This window comes from Nannospalax galili, unplaced genomic scaffold, assembly GCF_000622305.1.
Source record: "Nannospalax galili isolate Female #2095 unplaced genomic scaffold, S.galili_v1.0 scaffold725, whole genome shotgun sequence".
Taxonomy (NCBI): domain Eukaryota; kingdom Metazoa; phylum Chordata; class Mammalia; order Rodentia; family Spalacidae; genus Nannospalax; species Nannospalax galili.
In genome coordinates this window covers 416,781-430,115 of record NW_008353058.1, presented here as the reverse complement: position 1 = coordinate 430,115, position 13,335 = coordinate 416,781, and the positions used below count along the sequence as shown (strand labels likewise).

The window sequence follows — 13,335 nt, the reverse complement described above, 5'->3', positions numbered from 1 at the left end:
ATTCCACAGGCCAAAAATGTTGAAAGTATTTGGGAGCTTTTATCTAATCCTTAAAAGATTTTAGGGTTACCCCTTCAAAAGGGGGAATGTCATAGTAGCCAAAAGCCCCATAAAAACATAAATAAAAATAAAGAAGAAAGAGTACATGCAGTTATCAGAAAAAAGTGATGGGGAGATATGGGAGGAGTTGGAGGGGAGGGAATGGGCGTGGATTTGGTCAAAACTCCTTGTATGCATATATGAAATTCTCAAAAAATTATCAAAAAAAAAGATTTTAGGGTTACCTCTTCAGTGGGGGGAATGTTAGAGTAGCCAAAAGCCACATAAATAAAAATAAAGAAGAAAGAGTACATGCAGTTATCAGAAAAAAGTGATGGGGAGATATGGGAGGAGTTGGAGGGGAGGGAATGGGCGTGGATTTGGTCAAAACTCCTTATATGCATACATGAAATTCTCAAAAAATTATCAAAAAAAAATAAATGAGAGTCAATTTTGCGGGGGGGACTCACAGATTCCTTTCCCATCTTCTTTTGTAGCCGAGTTTGCCACTGGACAGCTTGCATGACGATGGCTTCCCACCTTCTCTCCAGGTTGACAATGATCAGCTGCATGGGCTGGTGGTCTGCGCTCAGATTGCAGGTGTCCCGGTCGTCCAGAAGATGCTGGCACAGCCGCAGAATGGAGGCCACTCCTCGCTGCCGCTGCTTGATTTCACGACAGAGGGACTGCAATGCAGACAAAGACCAGTTTAAGTACATGTTTGGGCTAACTTCCGGAAAACACACATGGTCTCTTCCACCGTGATCTCAGACTGTAGGGACACACACAACTTCAATAGACAGGACAAGAACAGACCCAAGTCTCCTTTAGACCAGAGGCTTCCTACACACAGCTAGTGATGGCTAGAGAATTGAGGGGCCCATTTCCTCTCCAAAATGGAAGATCCCATCTTGACACCTAGCTATTAACACTTTCTCCCCTAATGAAATAAATCGTTTAGGTCATATGAATTCCAAACAGACTGACGATGTTGACTCAAGGTCAAAACAGACAGAAAGATAAAATAATCCTCCTAAAACATGGAATTATTTTCCAAATTTATCTGTAGATTCTGTGGAAGGAAAAAAATTCAGTATTTTACTGCCTGAAAATAATAAGATGGTAAAGAATTTTTATACATAAAACCTATTTTCTGGGGGAAAAGTTGGCAATATTTTTCCTCTGAAGCTTGATTAACAAAACAATAATGTTCTGAAAACAGAAATCAAGATACTAGATTATTACCGCACAATTTGTTGGTTGCTGTGTTTCTTTTAATAGACATTCACACTATTTAAAAAGGATATACATGCATCAAAATAGCATTTTGCCCCCCAGAAGTATTTGTATTGCTGCAATGACCCTAAGTCGATCAATTCAAGCAAAATAGTGGGTACACATGTCTAAAAATATTATATCTTTTCCTCGCCTACGGATAGTGTGTAAGTGAGTGATATTCTAATTCAAAGCCTTCCGGAGAAATGATGATTATATCCACAAACATCACTGAATTACTAATCTCCTTCTACTGCCACAATTGGACTGTTCTAACAGTTAACAGATTGCTTATTAATCAACAAGGGTAAACAAGACAATGCAATTTCATTTAGTGTGAGAGTTTTAATGCCTGAAAGTATTTGTGCTTAAAATGTTAATCTAGATAAGGCTTCATTAGAAGAAGTCTTAAAATGATTAAGTGCTGTTTGCTGAATTGTGCACAGAGTAGGGTTAGTAGATCAGCAGGTGGACATTTCATACAGATGTTCCACTTACTGATATAATGCATGCTATAGCCATTTAAATGACCCTAACTCGATAATAGCTAGAATTCTATTATTTCTGTAATGAGAGAACCTGTACCTTTAATATTTCTGAATTTTAAATAAGGTGAGTGACAAATCCCCAAACCTCTATTTATGGCAAAATATGACTAGGAATTTTATTATTCAATTCTTACCAGTACAGCTGTTGCAATTATGTTTCCTGAACTTCTCCTTATTTATTTTCCTAGGGTACATGACTACTTTCCTATATAACTGCTAATATAACTCCATATCTGACAAATTTCTTTATTAATGCTATTCACCAGTTCAGTGCTGAAGGACAGGAGACCCCTGGACATTCAAAGATAAACTCGAGAGCCTAAGAAAGCCATGGTATTGCTCTGTCTTCCCCTGCAGCTCCCCCAACTACCTCTCTCCATCGACATGCATGCACATGTGTGAACACACAAAGAGACAGAGAGAGATAGACAGTCAGACAGCTAGACATACACACCACACGCACAGATGCACACACAAGAGACAGACAGATACACATAGGGTGAGGCATATATACAGACAGACAGACAGACACACACACACACACACACACACACACACACACACTTCATTTGTTCACTTAATCTGTAACTGTTGAATACTCCAAATGATAAAATGCCTCCTAATACCTGCCAGTTTTTTCCCAATATTAAATAACTTAAGAAAGTATTCTGAGCAATTGGAATTGGTTCAAATAAGTCCTAGGAATGTGGGCATTGATGATTAGAGGTTTTGATTTGTGGTTAATTTGTTAAACGTAGAGATATAAAAAAATAAAAAAAATCAGGAAATGTTTTGTGCCACAAAACTGGATTTTGCAAACCTCTCCTTGAAGTTCACTAGACTAATATCTGTATTTCTCAAGCCAACACAAAGGCCGCGGTTCTCAGCTGAAGGAAACATAGCAGTGAATGACACTGAAAGTGTGAACGGAGTCAGGTCAGGTCACGTGGAAAATGCCCACAGGACGGCTCAGATGGGCTTCATCACCTCAGAAGCATTTTCCAAGTCCCAAAACAGAGCATCTGAGGCAGGAGAAGTTTTCATGAAGTCAATGGCTATGATTTTTTGAAAGTATCTTCACCCAAAATCAATGCAGATGGATCAAGATAAGTGTGGTGGCTTAAAAGCACAGAAGTAGGGTGAGGGGGTGATTCTGTGACTGGCTCTCCACCAGCATTAGAAACCGAGTTCAGATCCCCAGTACCCAGTAAACAGTCAGCAAGGCTACACATACCTGCCACCCCGGCACTGGGGAGCAGAGACAGGAGGATCCTGAGACTTCACAGCTGGAACTGTGACCTTTGATTTAGTAAAGATCTTGTCTCAAAACAAGGCAGAGAATGATAGAGGAAGATGCCCAGGTCCAGCTCTGGCCTCCAAAGGTTCATGCACTGCCTTCTACCCATGTGCGTGCACCTCACACATACACCAAACCCCCATACCCAAATAAATGCTTAAAAATTACGAAATTACAAAATCAGTTACTGTTAACATTTAATACCTGATTTTTGCATCTTCAAAATTGTAAAAATTTTCCCCTTGGAAAAAGGGATCTAAAGGGCTTAGTCTACATTCTAAAGTAAAATTTATTCTTTGTGTGCTCTTTGAAAGGGAAGGAAAATCGAGAATTTTATACAACTAACACTTTTTCTTTATACCTAGAGATATAGTTGATAACACTCTTTACACAAATGTGTTTCCCTGACAACCATCAAAATATACATATTTATTTATAATCACAAACACACACTAAATAAAATCACTGATTTGTTGGCAACATTCCTCTGAAGCACTCACTATTCTACATTATCCCTGTGATAAGCTGAGATACACTGCGTATTTTCCATACGCAGCGAGAAATGTTAAATATAACAAGATAGGAGCAAATGATTATTAAAAATGTGTTTTGCTTTAGATTTTAGAAAAACAGCGGAAAAACAGAAACCTTTGCTAAGTAATCCAAGTAAGGTATAGAAATAAGACAAACATGCCTCTCTGACCTCCTCAATGTGAACTGCACCTTCAATTTGCTCGGCCCCCTTTGGGGAAGGGAGGTTTGCAGAATAAGCAAGTTATTGCTCCTTCCCTCCGGGAACTGAGTCTACTGGAGGTGAACCCAGGCACACTGAAGAGACAGGTACTACCTGAAGTGTGTGTGAGCTGCTCCTGGGAGCTGATGACTGTAAGGAAATGGTAGGATCAGGTGACCCGAGAAACGTGATAGTGGTTGTAAAGCTCAAGGCCCCAGAGACGTGTTAAGGCAGAACACAAGTGGGTGGGTGGCCTTGGGCAGTAGATCACTGTGTGGTGGGTGAACTAACCCATGAAGTGGCTGGGGAATCAGAGATGACATTCAAAGTACTGGCCGCCATTGCCAGTCTTGAAGCATTTTCCTAAATAACTGGAGTCATACTGGTTGTGATGCCCTGTCATACTACCTTCCTGAAAAACACTGTGGTAAGACGATGCAGAGAAAAGAGTTAAAGTAATTATCAGTATGTCTAAGAAAGGGAGTCTGGATGCTAGAATAGCCCTCTGTCCTTATCATGAGGTAAGGTTCAGACAATTTCCTTGCACAAGGCCACCTCTGATCACATCACAACAGAACAGCTGGGGTGCAGTTCGGGACAGTACTCTGAAATTTCCAACCATCTCTTCTCTTTATTTATATAGAGTTTCCACTCAGGCACTCATCTTTCTAAAATCACAGATTTACAACAAAAATGAAAAGTATAAAAAAATGAGAGTCAAAATTTCTGTCCTTTCTTCATCCGTGATCTGAGCCGAAAGGCTGGGAAGCGATCCCTTTTTCCTTTAGGACGATCAGATGTGCGACTCTCTAAACTTGTTAAGAACAATGTAAGAAAATTGCCCACAGCCAGACAGCTTTCCTTCGGATTTACAAACTGACTTTCAGTTCACTAATGGCAGTACACAAGATTTTTGGTGGGAAGTATTTTGTTTGTTTTGTTTGTTTTGCTTTGTTTTGTCTCCTGACTTAATCATTCAACTTTTCAGACTGTTTAAGCCGAGATCTCAGGTTTGTGAGCCCGATATGATACAAAATCATTTCTTTTCCTTTTTGTAGGTCCAAGTCTTGAACCTAGGGCTTCCCGAGCGGTCAGCAAGTGCTCTTCCCCTCTACACTGAGTGACACCCTGAGCCCATATAGACATTCCTCACTGGCTTCCTACCACGGAACAGCATAGATGGTAAGGTTCATTGTTGATGCTTTATTCTTCATGTTATGTGTGCTTAAATTAAAAAAAATACATAAAAAGGTAGCATTTATTTGTGGGCACAAGTCCTTGACATTAAACAAGTGTCATCTAATACACAAAACAATGTAAATAAACTTTCAATTAAAAAACAAAGCCAGGTGTGGTGGTACACACCTTTAATCCCAGCACTCAGGAGGTAGAGGCAGGAGGATTTCTGTGAGATGGAGGCCAGCCTGGTCTACATAGTGAGTTCCAGGCCAGCTACAGAGAGACTCTGTCTCAAAAAAAAAAATGAAGTACAATTATAGTAATAACTGTTGTATGAATGTTGTGAGAAAATAAAGAAAAAAGATGAGGAAAAAGAATATTTCAAAAGCAGCAAAACAAAGGACATATTAAAAGCAGAGAAGCAAACCTAACTGAAAAAATACTCCGAAGCAATTTGTGTCCAATATCTCTTACATAAATTTATCCAACATGTTAAGTCAACATTATGGCGTATGTCAATATGAGCTAAGTGTTGGGATGCTGGGTGGTCTGTTAAGTTGGGAAATGCTATGAAGCAATGCCGTTCAGAAAGGCAAACGTTACTTCGCCTTCTCTATTGATCAACTGTTTAAAAAACTTTATTGAGAATGTTTTCTGTGTGCCAAGCCCAACGAGAGATCCACGTCTGAGGTACGGCTGGCTTCTCCCTACCTTGAGAGACAAAGAACGAGAAAGAACGGCAGACAGGCGCACCCGCGTCCAGAGGGCAGGCTGGCTCCTTCTGACACTCCCGTACCTCGGCCTGTTTCTGCGTTCTTCACATTTCACCATCTGAATTTCACGAGGAGGGTAGTTCTCCTCTTCGCTGGCTACATGCAGGAGACATTCTAGAGACGGGTCCTCAGCATCTTCCCTCCGCGTCCAACAGTGCCAGCATCACCAGAACTGCTTAGGACTGCACATTCCTCCCGGTCACCAGTGTGCACACATAATCCCAGCCACTCAGGAGACTGAGGCAGGGGGATAGCAAGTGAAGGGTCAGTCTCAGCTAAACAGTGAATTCCAAGTCAGCTGGGACTACATGGTGAACAGAACAAACTGCATTTCCCACCACTCCATTTCTTTCTGAATCAGGAACTCGGACGTGAGGCCTATTGAGCCGTGGCTTACATGCCCTACAACGATTCCATTATAGGCCAAAGTTTGAGAACACTGTATACTTAAGATAGAAAAACACTGTTTATTGAGGCTGGAGAGATAGCCCAGTAGTTAAGAACACTGGCTGCTCTTAGAGAGGACCTGGGTTCGATTCCCAGAACCCACATGGTGGCTAACAGCCATTGTAACATCAGGGGCATCTGATGCTCTCTTCTGTTCTCTTCTGACCTCTGTGGGCATTGCATGACACGGGTGCACTTACACACATGCAGGCAAAACACTCATACACATAAAATTAAAATAAATAAATTAATTAAAAGAATAAAACATTGTTTACAAGTAAGAGATTCTACTTGAGCAGATTAATTTCAGAAGCATAAAAATATGTGATGTTTTTATTCTAAGTTAAACCACCAGCCAGGAGCTTAGCTACCACAACCATCAGCAATCAACTATTTTCTCATTATTATCAAATAGCCCTGAATATTAATGAGTCAATGCTTTAGTTTGGATCTTGAATGTCACTCAAAGGCCTATGTCTTAAATTTTTGGTCCCCAGGTTAGCAATACTGGAAAGTGGTGGGCCTGTTAGTAGGTGCCGCCTTCTGGGAGGTCTGTAGTGCTACAGCAGGCACACCTTTAAAAGGGACCTCAGTCCCCTGGAGTAAGTCACATTATCTTGAGGCCTCAGTCTCTTCTTCACTTTGTGTTATCTGCCTGTGACCTAGGCAGTTTGGCATCCCCACGTTTCCACCATGATAAGCTGCTTTGCTAAATACCCAAAGCAACAGGGCTAGCCAAGCATGGACCAGAACCCCAAAACTGTAAACGCAGATCAACCTCTCTGTCCAGTGGATTATCTCAGTTTCTTTCTTATAATCATGGGAAGCTGACAATTACAATCAATGAATGGAGCTTTTCTTCCAGTGATACATTCACAGTTAATATTGTCTTCATGATATCCTGACTTTCAGTATAATTATGAATGACTGATGTGGCCAACCATGGTAGTGGATATCTATAACCCTGGCACTTAGAGTCTAAGACAGGAGGAACCTCAGTTTGAGGCAAGACTGGGCTTATAGTGAGACTCTTTCTCAAAAACACAAATAAATAAAAAACAAGCAAACAAAAAATGTTTTTGTTATGGTTAAATTTGTTTGCATCCGGTATTTGGGGCTTTTATTGCTTCAAGGTGATATTTTTAACATATAGGACAAGGTGATAAATTAAATAGAAGCTTTGGTATCAGAAAGTTTGCACAGTAAAATAAAATGACAGTTTCTTAGAAGGTACACGGCATCAGGTGCAGAGCCTGTCAATGACACCTGTGGCCATGGTCTGATAAAAGTGTATGTCACGTGGGCGCGGTAAGGCCCGTGTTGATGTTGATGGTGGACTCCAGATCACTGCCCTGGAGGCAAGTTTGGCAAAGGCCATATGAATTCTATGTACTACAGCAGTAAGCATTTACTGGATATCAACTATGCACCAGACACTGTACTTTTCATTACAGGACTAGTATTGGGGGGCCACGGGCATAAAATAAGATGCAGTGCCTCTTAGGATCTCATCATCTGGCTAGAAAGAGAATGAATTGAGTCCGCCAAGTCAGAGCTATACATACAAAGCAAAGGGCAAAGGCTTTCGACAAGACCTAATTCACTGGGATGCTGTAGGGTTATGCAGGGAAAGGGTGAGCATGCTTAGTGAAGAGCGAAGCCATGACTCAAATGCACTGTATGATTAAAACGTGCTGAGTGACGGGAATTGACCTGGGAAACAAGAAAGGTCATTGCTAGCTGGAGCAGAAATTAGGATTCGTAGGACTAAACTAGGCTGTGAAAGTTTCTGAAGACTGAACGATGGAGGCGTTCTAGAAAAAGTGGAAAGTCACACACTTGGCAACATTTTGAAACATGGAAGTTAAGATGAGAATTGAGGGCCGAGCACTTTTCTCGGTGGTGGGAATATAGCAGTATACAAGGTGCACATACCTTCTGCTTTCATAGAACTGACGTTCTAATTTGTCTGTATGTAAATATAAGGCTAGAAATATAAACATATAAGAGCTTACCAGGTAACACACTGTACAATAACATAAAGCGATCATTAATCAAGCTTCTGCTGAGAGGTGAGATAGTATAAGTTCAGATACAGAAATAAACTACAGTTTAATGTTCTAATGATTTCATGAGATAATATTTAAGAACCAAGGTTAATTTATGCCATAAAAGACTTATTTGGGGGCCATGAGATGGCTCAGCAGATAAAAGCATCTACCACGCAAGCCTGGCAACTTGAGCTCAATCCCTGGAACCCAAGATGGGTGGAGAGAAGTGACTTCTAAAAATCGTTCTGTGACCTCCACACGCACAGCATAACATGTGTGTGCACATTTACATATGTAATCAACAAGTTTAAAGGCTGATTTTATGATTTTTATGATTACTGATAAGCTTCCAATTTTTAAACATTCTTAAAAATTGGAAGCTTATCAATAAAACAATGAAATAAAAAAAATCTCTTGGTACAATTTGTTTTAAATGGCATTTAGAAAAACTGGATATCTACAGATAAAGAAATAACTAAATCCCAATTTCATACTACTTTCAAAATTAACTCAAGATGAATGATAGACTTAAATAAATGTAAGAACTAAAACTAGGACAATTCTAGAAGAAAACACAGGGTATCCACATGTAAAAGAAAGAACGGAATCCCTATCTCACACCATCTGCAAAATTAACTCAAAATGAACCATAGACATAAATAGAACAGTCAGTCAAAGGTAGAACACAGGAGGTCTTGACAGTTCTTGACCTTACATTAGACAATATATGTCACTGAAAATAGAAATGACTTTGACTTCTTAGATGTGACACCAAAGTGCAAGCAATCTGGGGACTTCCTAAAACTCAGGCACATCATGCTGCACCTGCTAAAGTACCAACTAAGTGTTCGTGTTCACACCCATAGGTTACTAGAGCAGCCACTATTTAGATGCTCTTGCTTCTTGCTGTGTGTGTTTTTACAGTAGATGGAATCCCACTGAAACTGGCCAACAGCCCATGGAAAACAGATGATGCAGAGACCTGAAGGTTCAGTGCCTTGCCACAATGGGAGGAAGATCATCTCACACCTATTACCCCCTCCAAGGCTCGGGGATATTTGTGGAAGAGGTTGGCGGAAAGAATGTAAGAGCTGGAGAAAGGTGTGGAGTGTTAACCGGAAGTGTCCTCCAACCACTATGCCGGCCAAGCTATAGTCACACCTCCATCCCATGCTTGTCAAGGGGTCCTTGGGGGAGTCAGTTACCCCTCCCACCCAATCAGGCAACCTTAGCTGCATGTGGGGGAGGGGCTAAGATCTATAAGCAGAGAACACCATGAGGCATGCCGTTTTGTGCAGCTGTCAAGAGGTCACAGATGTATTATTTGAGTGTGGACTTTCTAGTGCAGCCGTAAATGGGGGGGTGCCCACTCATCTGTAAATAAACCCCCTATGCTCTTTTAGCAAGCCCAATAAACTCAGAATTTAAAAAAAAAAAAAAAAGAACAGAGCTAACGGAAACCTTCATTATCCCACCAAACTTGACCCCATGTTGCCAAATCCTTTGGTCTTTGAATTCTTATTCCTATTCCCCCCTTTAAACTTTATTGTGCATATATTTTTGTATAACCTGCTTCAAGATAAGGTTATTTCTGGAAGGATGTGTTAAAAATGCCTCTCTTTGGAACAGAAACAAAACAAAACAAACTTATGCACACAGAAATGAATCCATCAAAAAAATGAACAGAATGTGTTCATTACCTCCAAAAAGACCTTTTACCTGACAGTGGTAACCAAAGAATGGGAAACCATATCTAAATGTTAAGATTTTACCCAAAATACTTAAGAACTCTTACAGCATGAAGACAAGTATCATTGGTCACTAGAGAAATGAAAGATAAACTATGATTCCTTATCATTTCATCCAAAATGGGACAACCAAGACGAGAAGGACATGTTGTGAGGGATGCAGAGACACTGGAACCCTCATACATTTCTGGTGGGACTGACCAACATTTGGTAGCAGGTATGTACCGAGGAGCACTGAAAACATGTGACCACACAAAAACTTGTATGCAAATATTCATAACATACTATTTGTAATAGCTCAGAAAAGAAAGACCCTAAACATTCATTGATTGACAAATAAAGGTAGCATACTCATCCAATGAAGTATTATTTGGCAATAAAAAGGGATGAAGTCTATTGATACATACTACAACATACATGGACCTTGACACCACTATGCTAAATGAAAAAGCTGGACAGGAAAGGTCACATATTACAGAGTCCACTTACAATGAAATGTTTAGGAATGGGTTCACACATGAAAATAAAGTAGGATTGTCACTGGCCAGGAAAGGAAACAGGAGTTACTACTAAGAGGCGAAAGGTCTCTTCACAGGTAATGAACATATTCTAGGGTAAGAGTAGGCGACGTAACCAAAGAAATTAATACTTTGTAACAGCACACCATGACAACAGATACTTACAATATTACTAGCACCATGATTGTGCAACCGTGGGTCAGCGAAAGAAACAACATGTTTACACGTGCAACCTTAGAACAATTTGCTTTTCTAAAGTAACAGCTATGGAATCTACCAAATAACCTCAGTCAACAGACCAGCCATTTCCACGATAAAAATAATGGAGCCAGTTTTAACGCGGCCCTCCTAGTTCTAGAAATATCATAAAACAAACAACAACAAAAACAAAACACAGAGAAGCTAGGTTGTGAAGAACTGAGACAGATATGGAAAATGAAGGCTATGAATTAAGTCTAATTGCTGCAGTGATGTTCCGTATATAAACATATATATGTATATCTTAGGAAATTGGAATTACAGCATTGATGGTGTCAGTAGAAAAAATGGAAGACCTGACACACTGTACTGGTTTGAGTGAGAATGCCCACCATAGGCTTCAGGTATGTGGACATTTTGTCCCCAGCTGGTGACGCTGTTTTGGGAGGTCTTAGGAGGTGTGGCCATGCTGGAGGAAGAAGGTCACTGGGGGTGCGCTTAGAGCATTCTTAAGCCTTGCCGGATCTTGAGATGCTCTCTTGCTTCCTGTGCCTGTTTGAAGATGTAGAGCCTAGCTTCCACTCCTCCTCCAGCCACCTCTGCAGCCATGCCGCCTGCCATGACGGACTTTTGCTACTTTGGAACCATAAGCTAAATAAAATCTTCCTTCTATAAGTTGCTTTGGTCCAAGTTTCTATCACAGCAACAGAAAAGTAACTAATACACATAGCATACTTCATACTGCACCAAAGATCATCTTGTTGATCATATGTAGCTGAAGAAATATGAAGTAAAATTAATTCTCTTCAACTATTTTACCAAGATCCACTTAAATATAAAATAATGATCACTGGGACTGATCAAATGCTAGCACACCATTCTTAACAGTCTTTTATGGATTACATTCATTAATATCCTATAGTAATAACTAACATTTTGTGTATTTTTTTAGTTGTGTGTGTGTATGTGTGCGTGTATGCCACACCATTCTTAACAGTCTTTAATGGATTACATTCATTAATCTCCTATAGTAATAACTAACATTTTTGTGTATTTTTTTAATTGTGTGTGTGTGTGTGTGCGTGTATGCAGGCGCACTATAATGTAGAGATCAGGGGACAACTTGTAGGAATCAGTTCTCTCCTTCAGCATGTGGGTTCCAGGATCAAACTCAGATCATCAGGCTCAGCACTAAGTGGTTTTATTTGCTTAATAAAGCAAATATTCTTTCTGGCCTCATTTTGTGTATTTATGCATAGTTGATTGACTTGATGCTCACAGAAGTACTGAAATAGCTAGGTAGTTATGTAGGTAGGTGATATATAGATAGATCTATAGATACATATATACAGAGATAGCTAATAGTGAGATGACGGACCGATTTACAAATGAGGAAATGGAGACGTGTAGAGTCTGCGGAAACGTAATTCACCTTCTAAGAGTAGTAAAGCCAGGATTTTGATCAAGGTACACTGAATTGAAAACTGATTCAGAAAAACATTCTTGCTACAATGCTCTTCATAGAAACCTATGGAAGTTTGTAAGATCTCTTTAATTTTCACACTGTCTTGCCCCAGACATTGAACCAGAAGTGGCTGCAGGCACAAAGTTATTGTTGCTAAGAGAGTCAACATCCTCTACCTTTTAGAGGTCCAATTTTCTACTTGTTTGTAGGGCTTCAAATCTATTAAATTAGCAATAATTTAATGCTTTAATAATTTAAGTACTGAATACAGTACTTACGTCAGGATGGTTGTCATAGCATAGGTGGGAACATACAAATCATTAACCAAACAGTAGGTACGGAACAGCTGTTATAAAGAGCACCATTTGAAGTGTCTGAAACTTATCAGTGAACAAAACAGAGAAGCCTTCTCCTCTCACGGGCCTCCCATTCCAGTGTAGAATGGAAGTACTTTCTTTCCTAAGAAAGAAGGATATTACATTAATAATGAGGAAGAGATTGAACAAAGAAAGAAAACGGTCATTACAAATGATTATTAACATGCACGACAAGGGGTCGGCTGCTCTTTGTGGCCTGACAGCTCCATTGCTGGCCAGTTGTGTGCACAACCATACACAGCATATAAATGTTGCAAAGAAGAACTTATATCCTAGAAAGATAAAGAATTATTCAAAATAGAGCGGAAAGCATTTCAAATGAAGTATAATTGATGGTTTACATAGTTTAAAGAAAACAAAATAGATGATGTCTGGGTATTTTAACCGATTCCAAATTTCCAAAGCAATGTTAGCTAATATAGAGACCCAGCTCAATTGCCAATTCCAGGACTTAATCTATATTGAAGCTAAGTATTCTATAAGCATGCAGCAAAGTGCAAAAAATAGCAATTGAAAAATGACATGATTAAATGGCACGACGTGCAATCATTTGCTCACGATTATATCAATGCATCTTCTTCATTTCTAGGAGGCAGGCAGAAATATTGTTTTTTAAATGCCTCTATTAAATTGGTCACCAATAATAAAACAGATGAGAGTCCTAATAAGCTCATTTACACAGCATAC

The 13,335-nt window shown here is 39.8% G+C and overlaps 1 protein-coding gene across 1 annotated transcript in view; it reads right to left on the bottom strand.

Annotated features, from left to right (window-relative positions):
- The window catches only part of Akap6 (A-kinase anchoring protein 6), a 451,429-nt gene that overhangs the window by 52,446 nt on the left and 385,648 nt on the right, over positions 1 to 13,335 (bottom strand). The window contains exon 13 of the mRNA XM_008850328.3: positions 510 to 725. Coding sequence (XP_008848550.1) covers positions 510 to 725 — 216 coding nt within the window. The remainder of the gene's footprint in view (positions 1 to 509; positions 726 to 13,335) is intronic.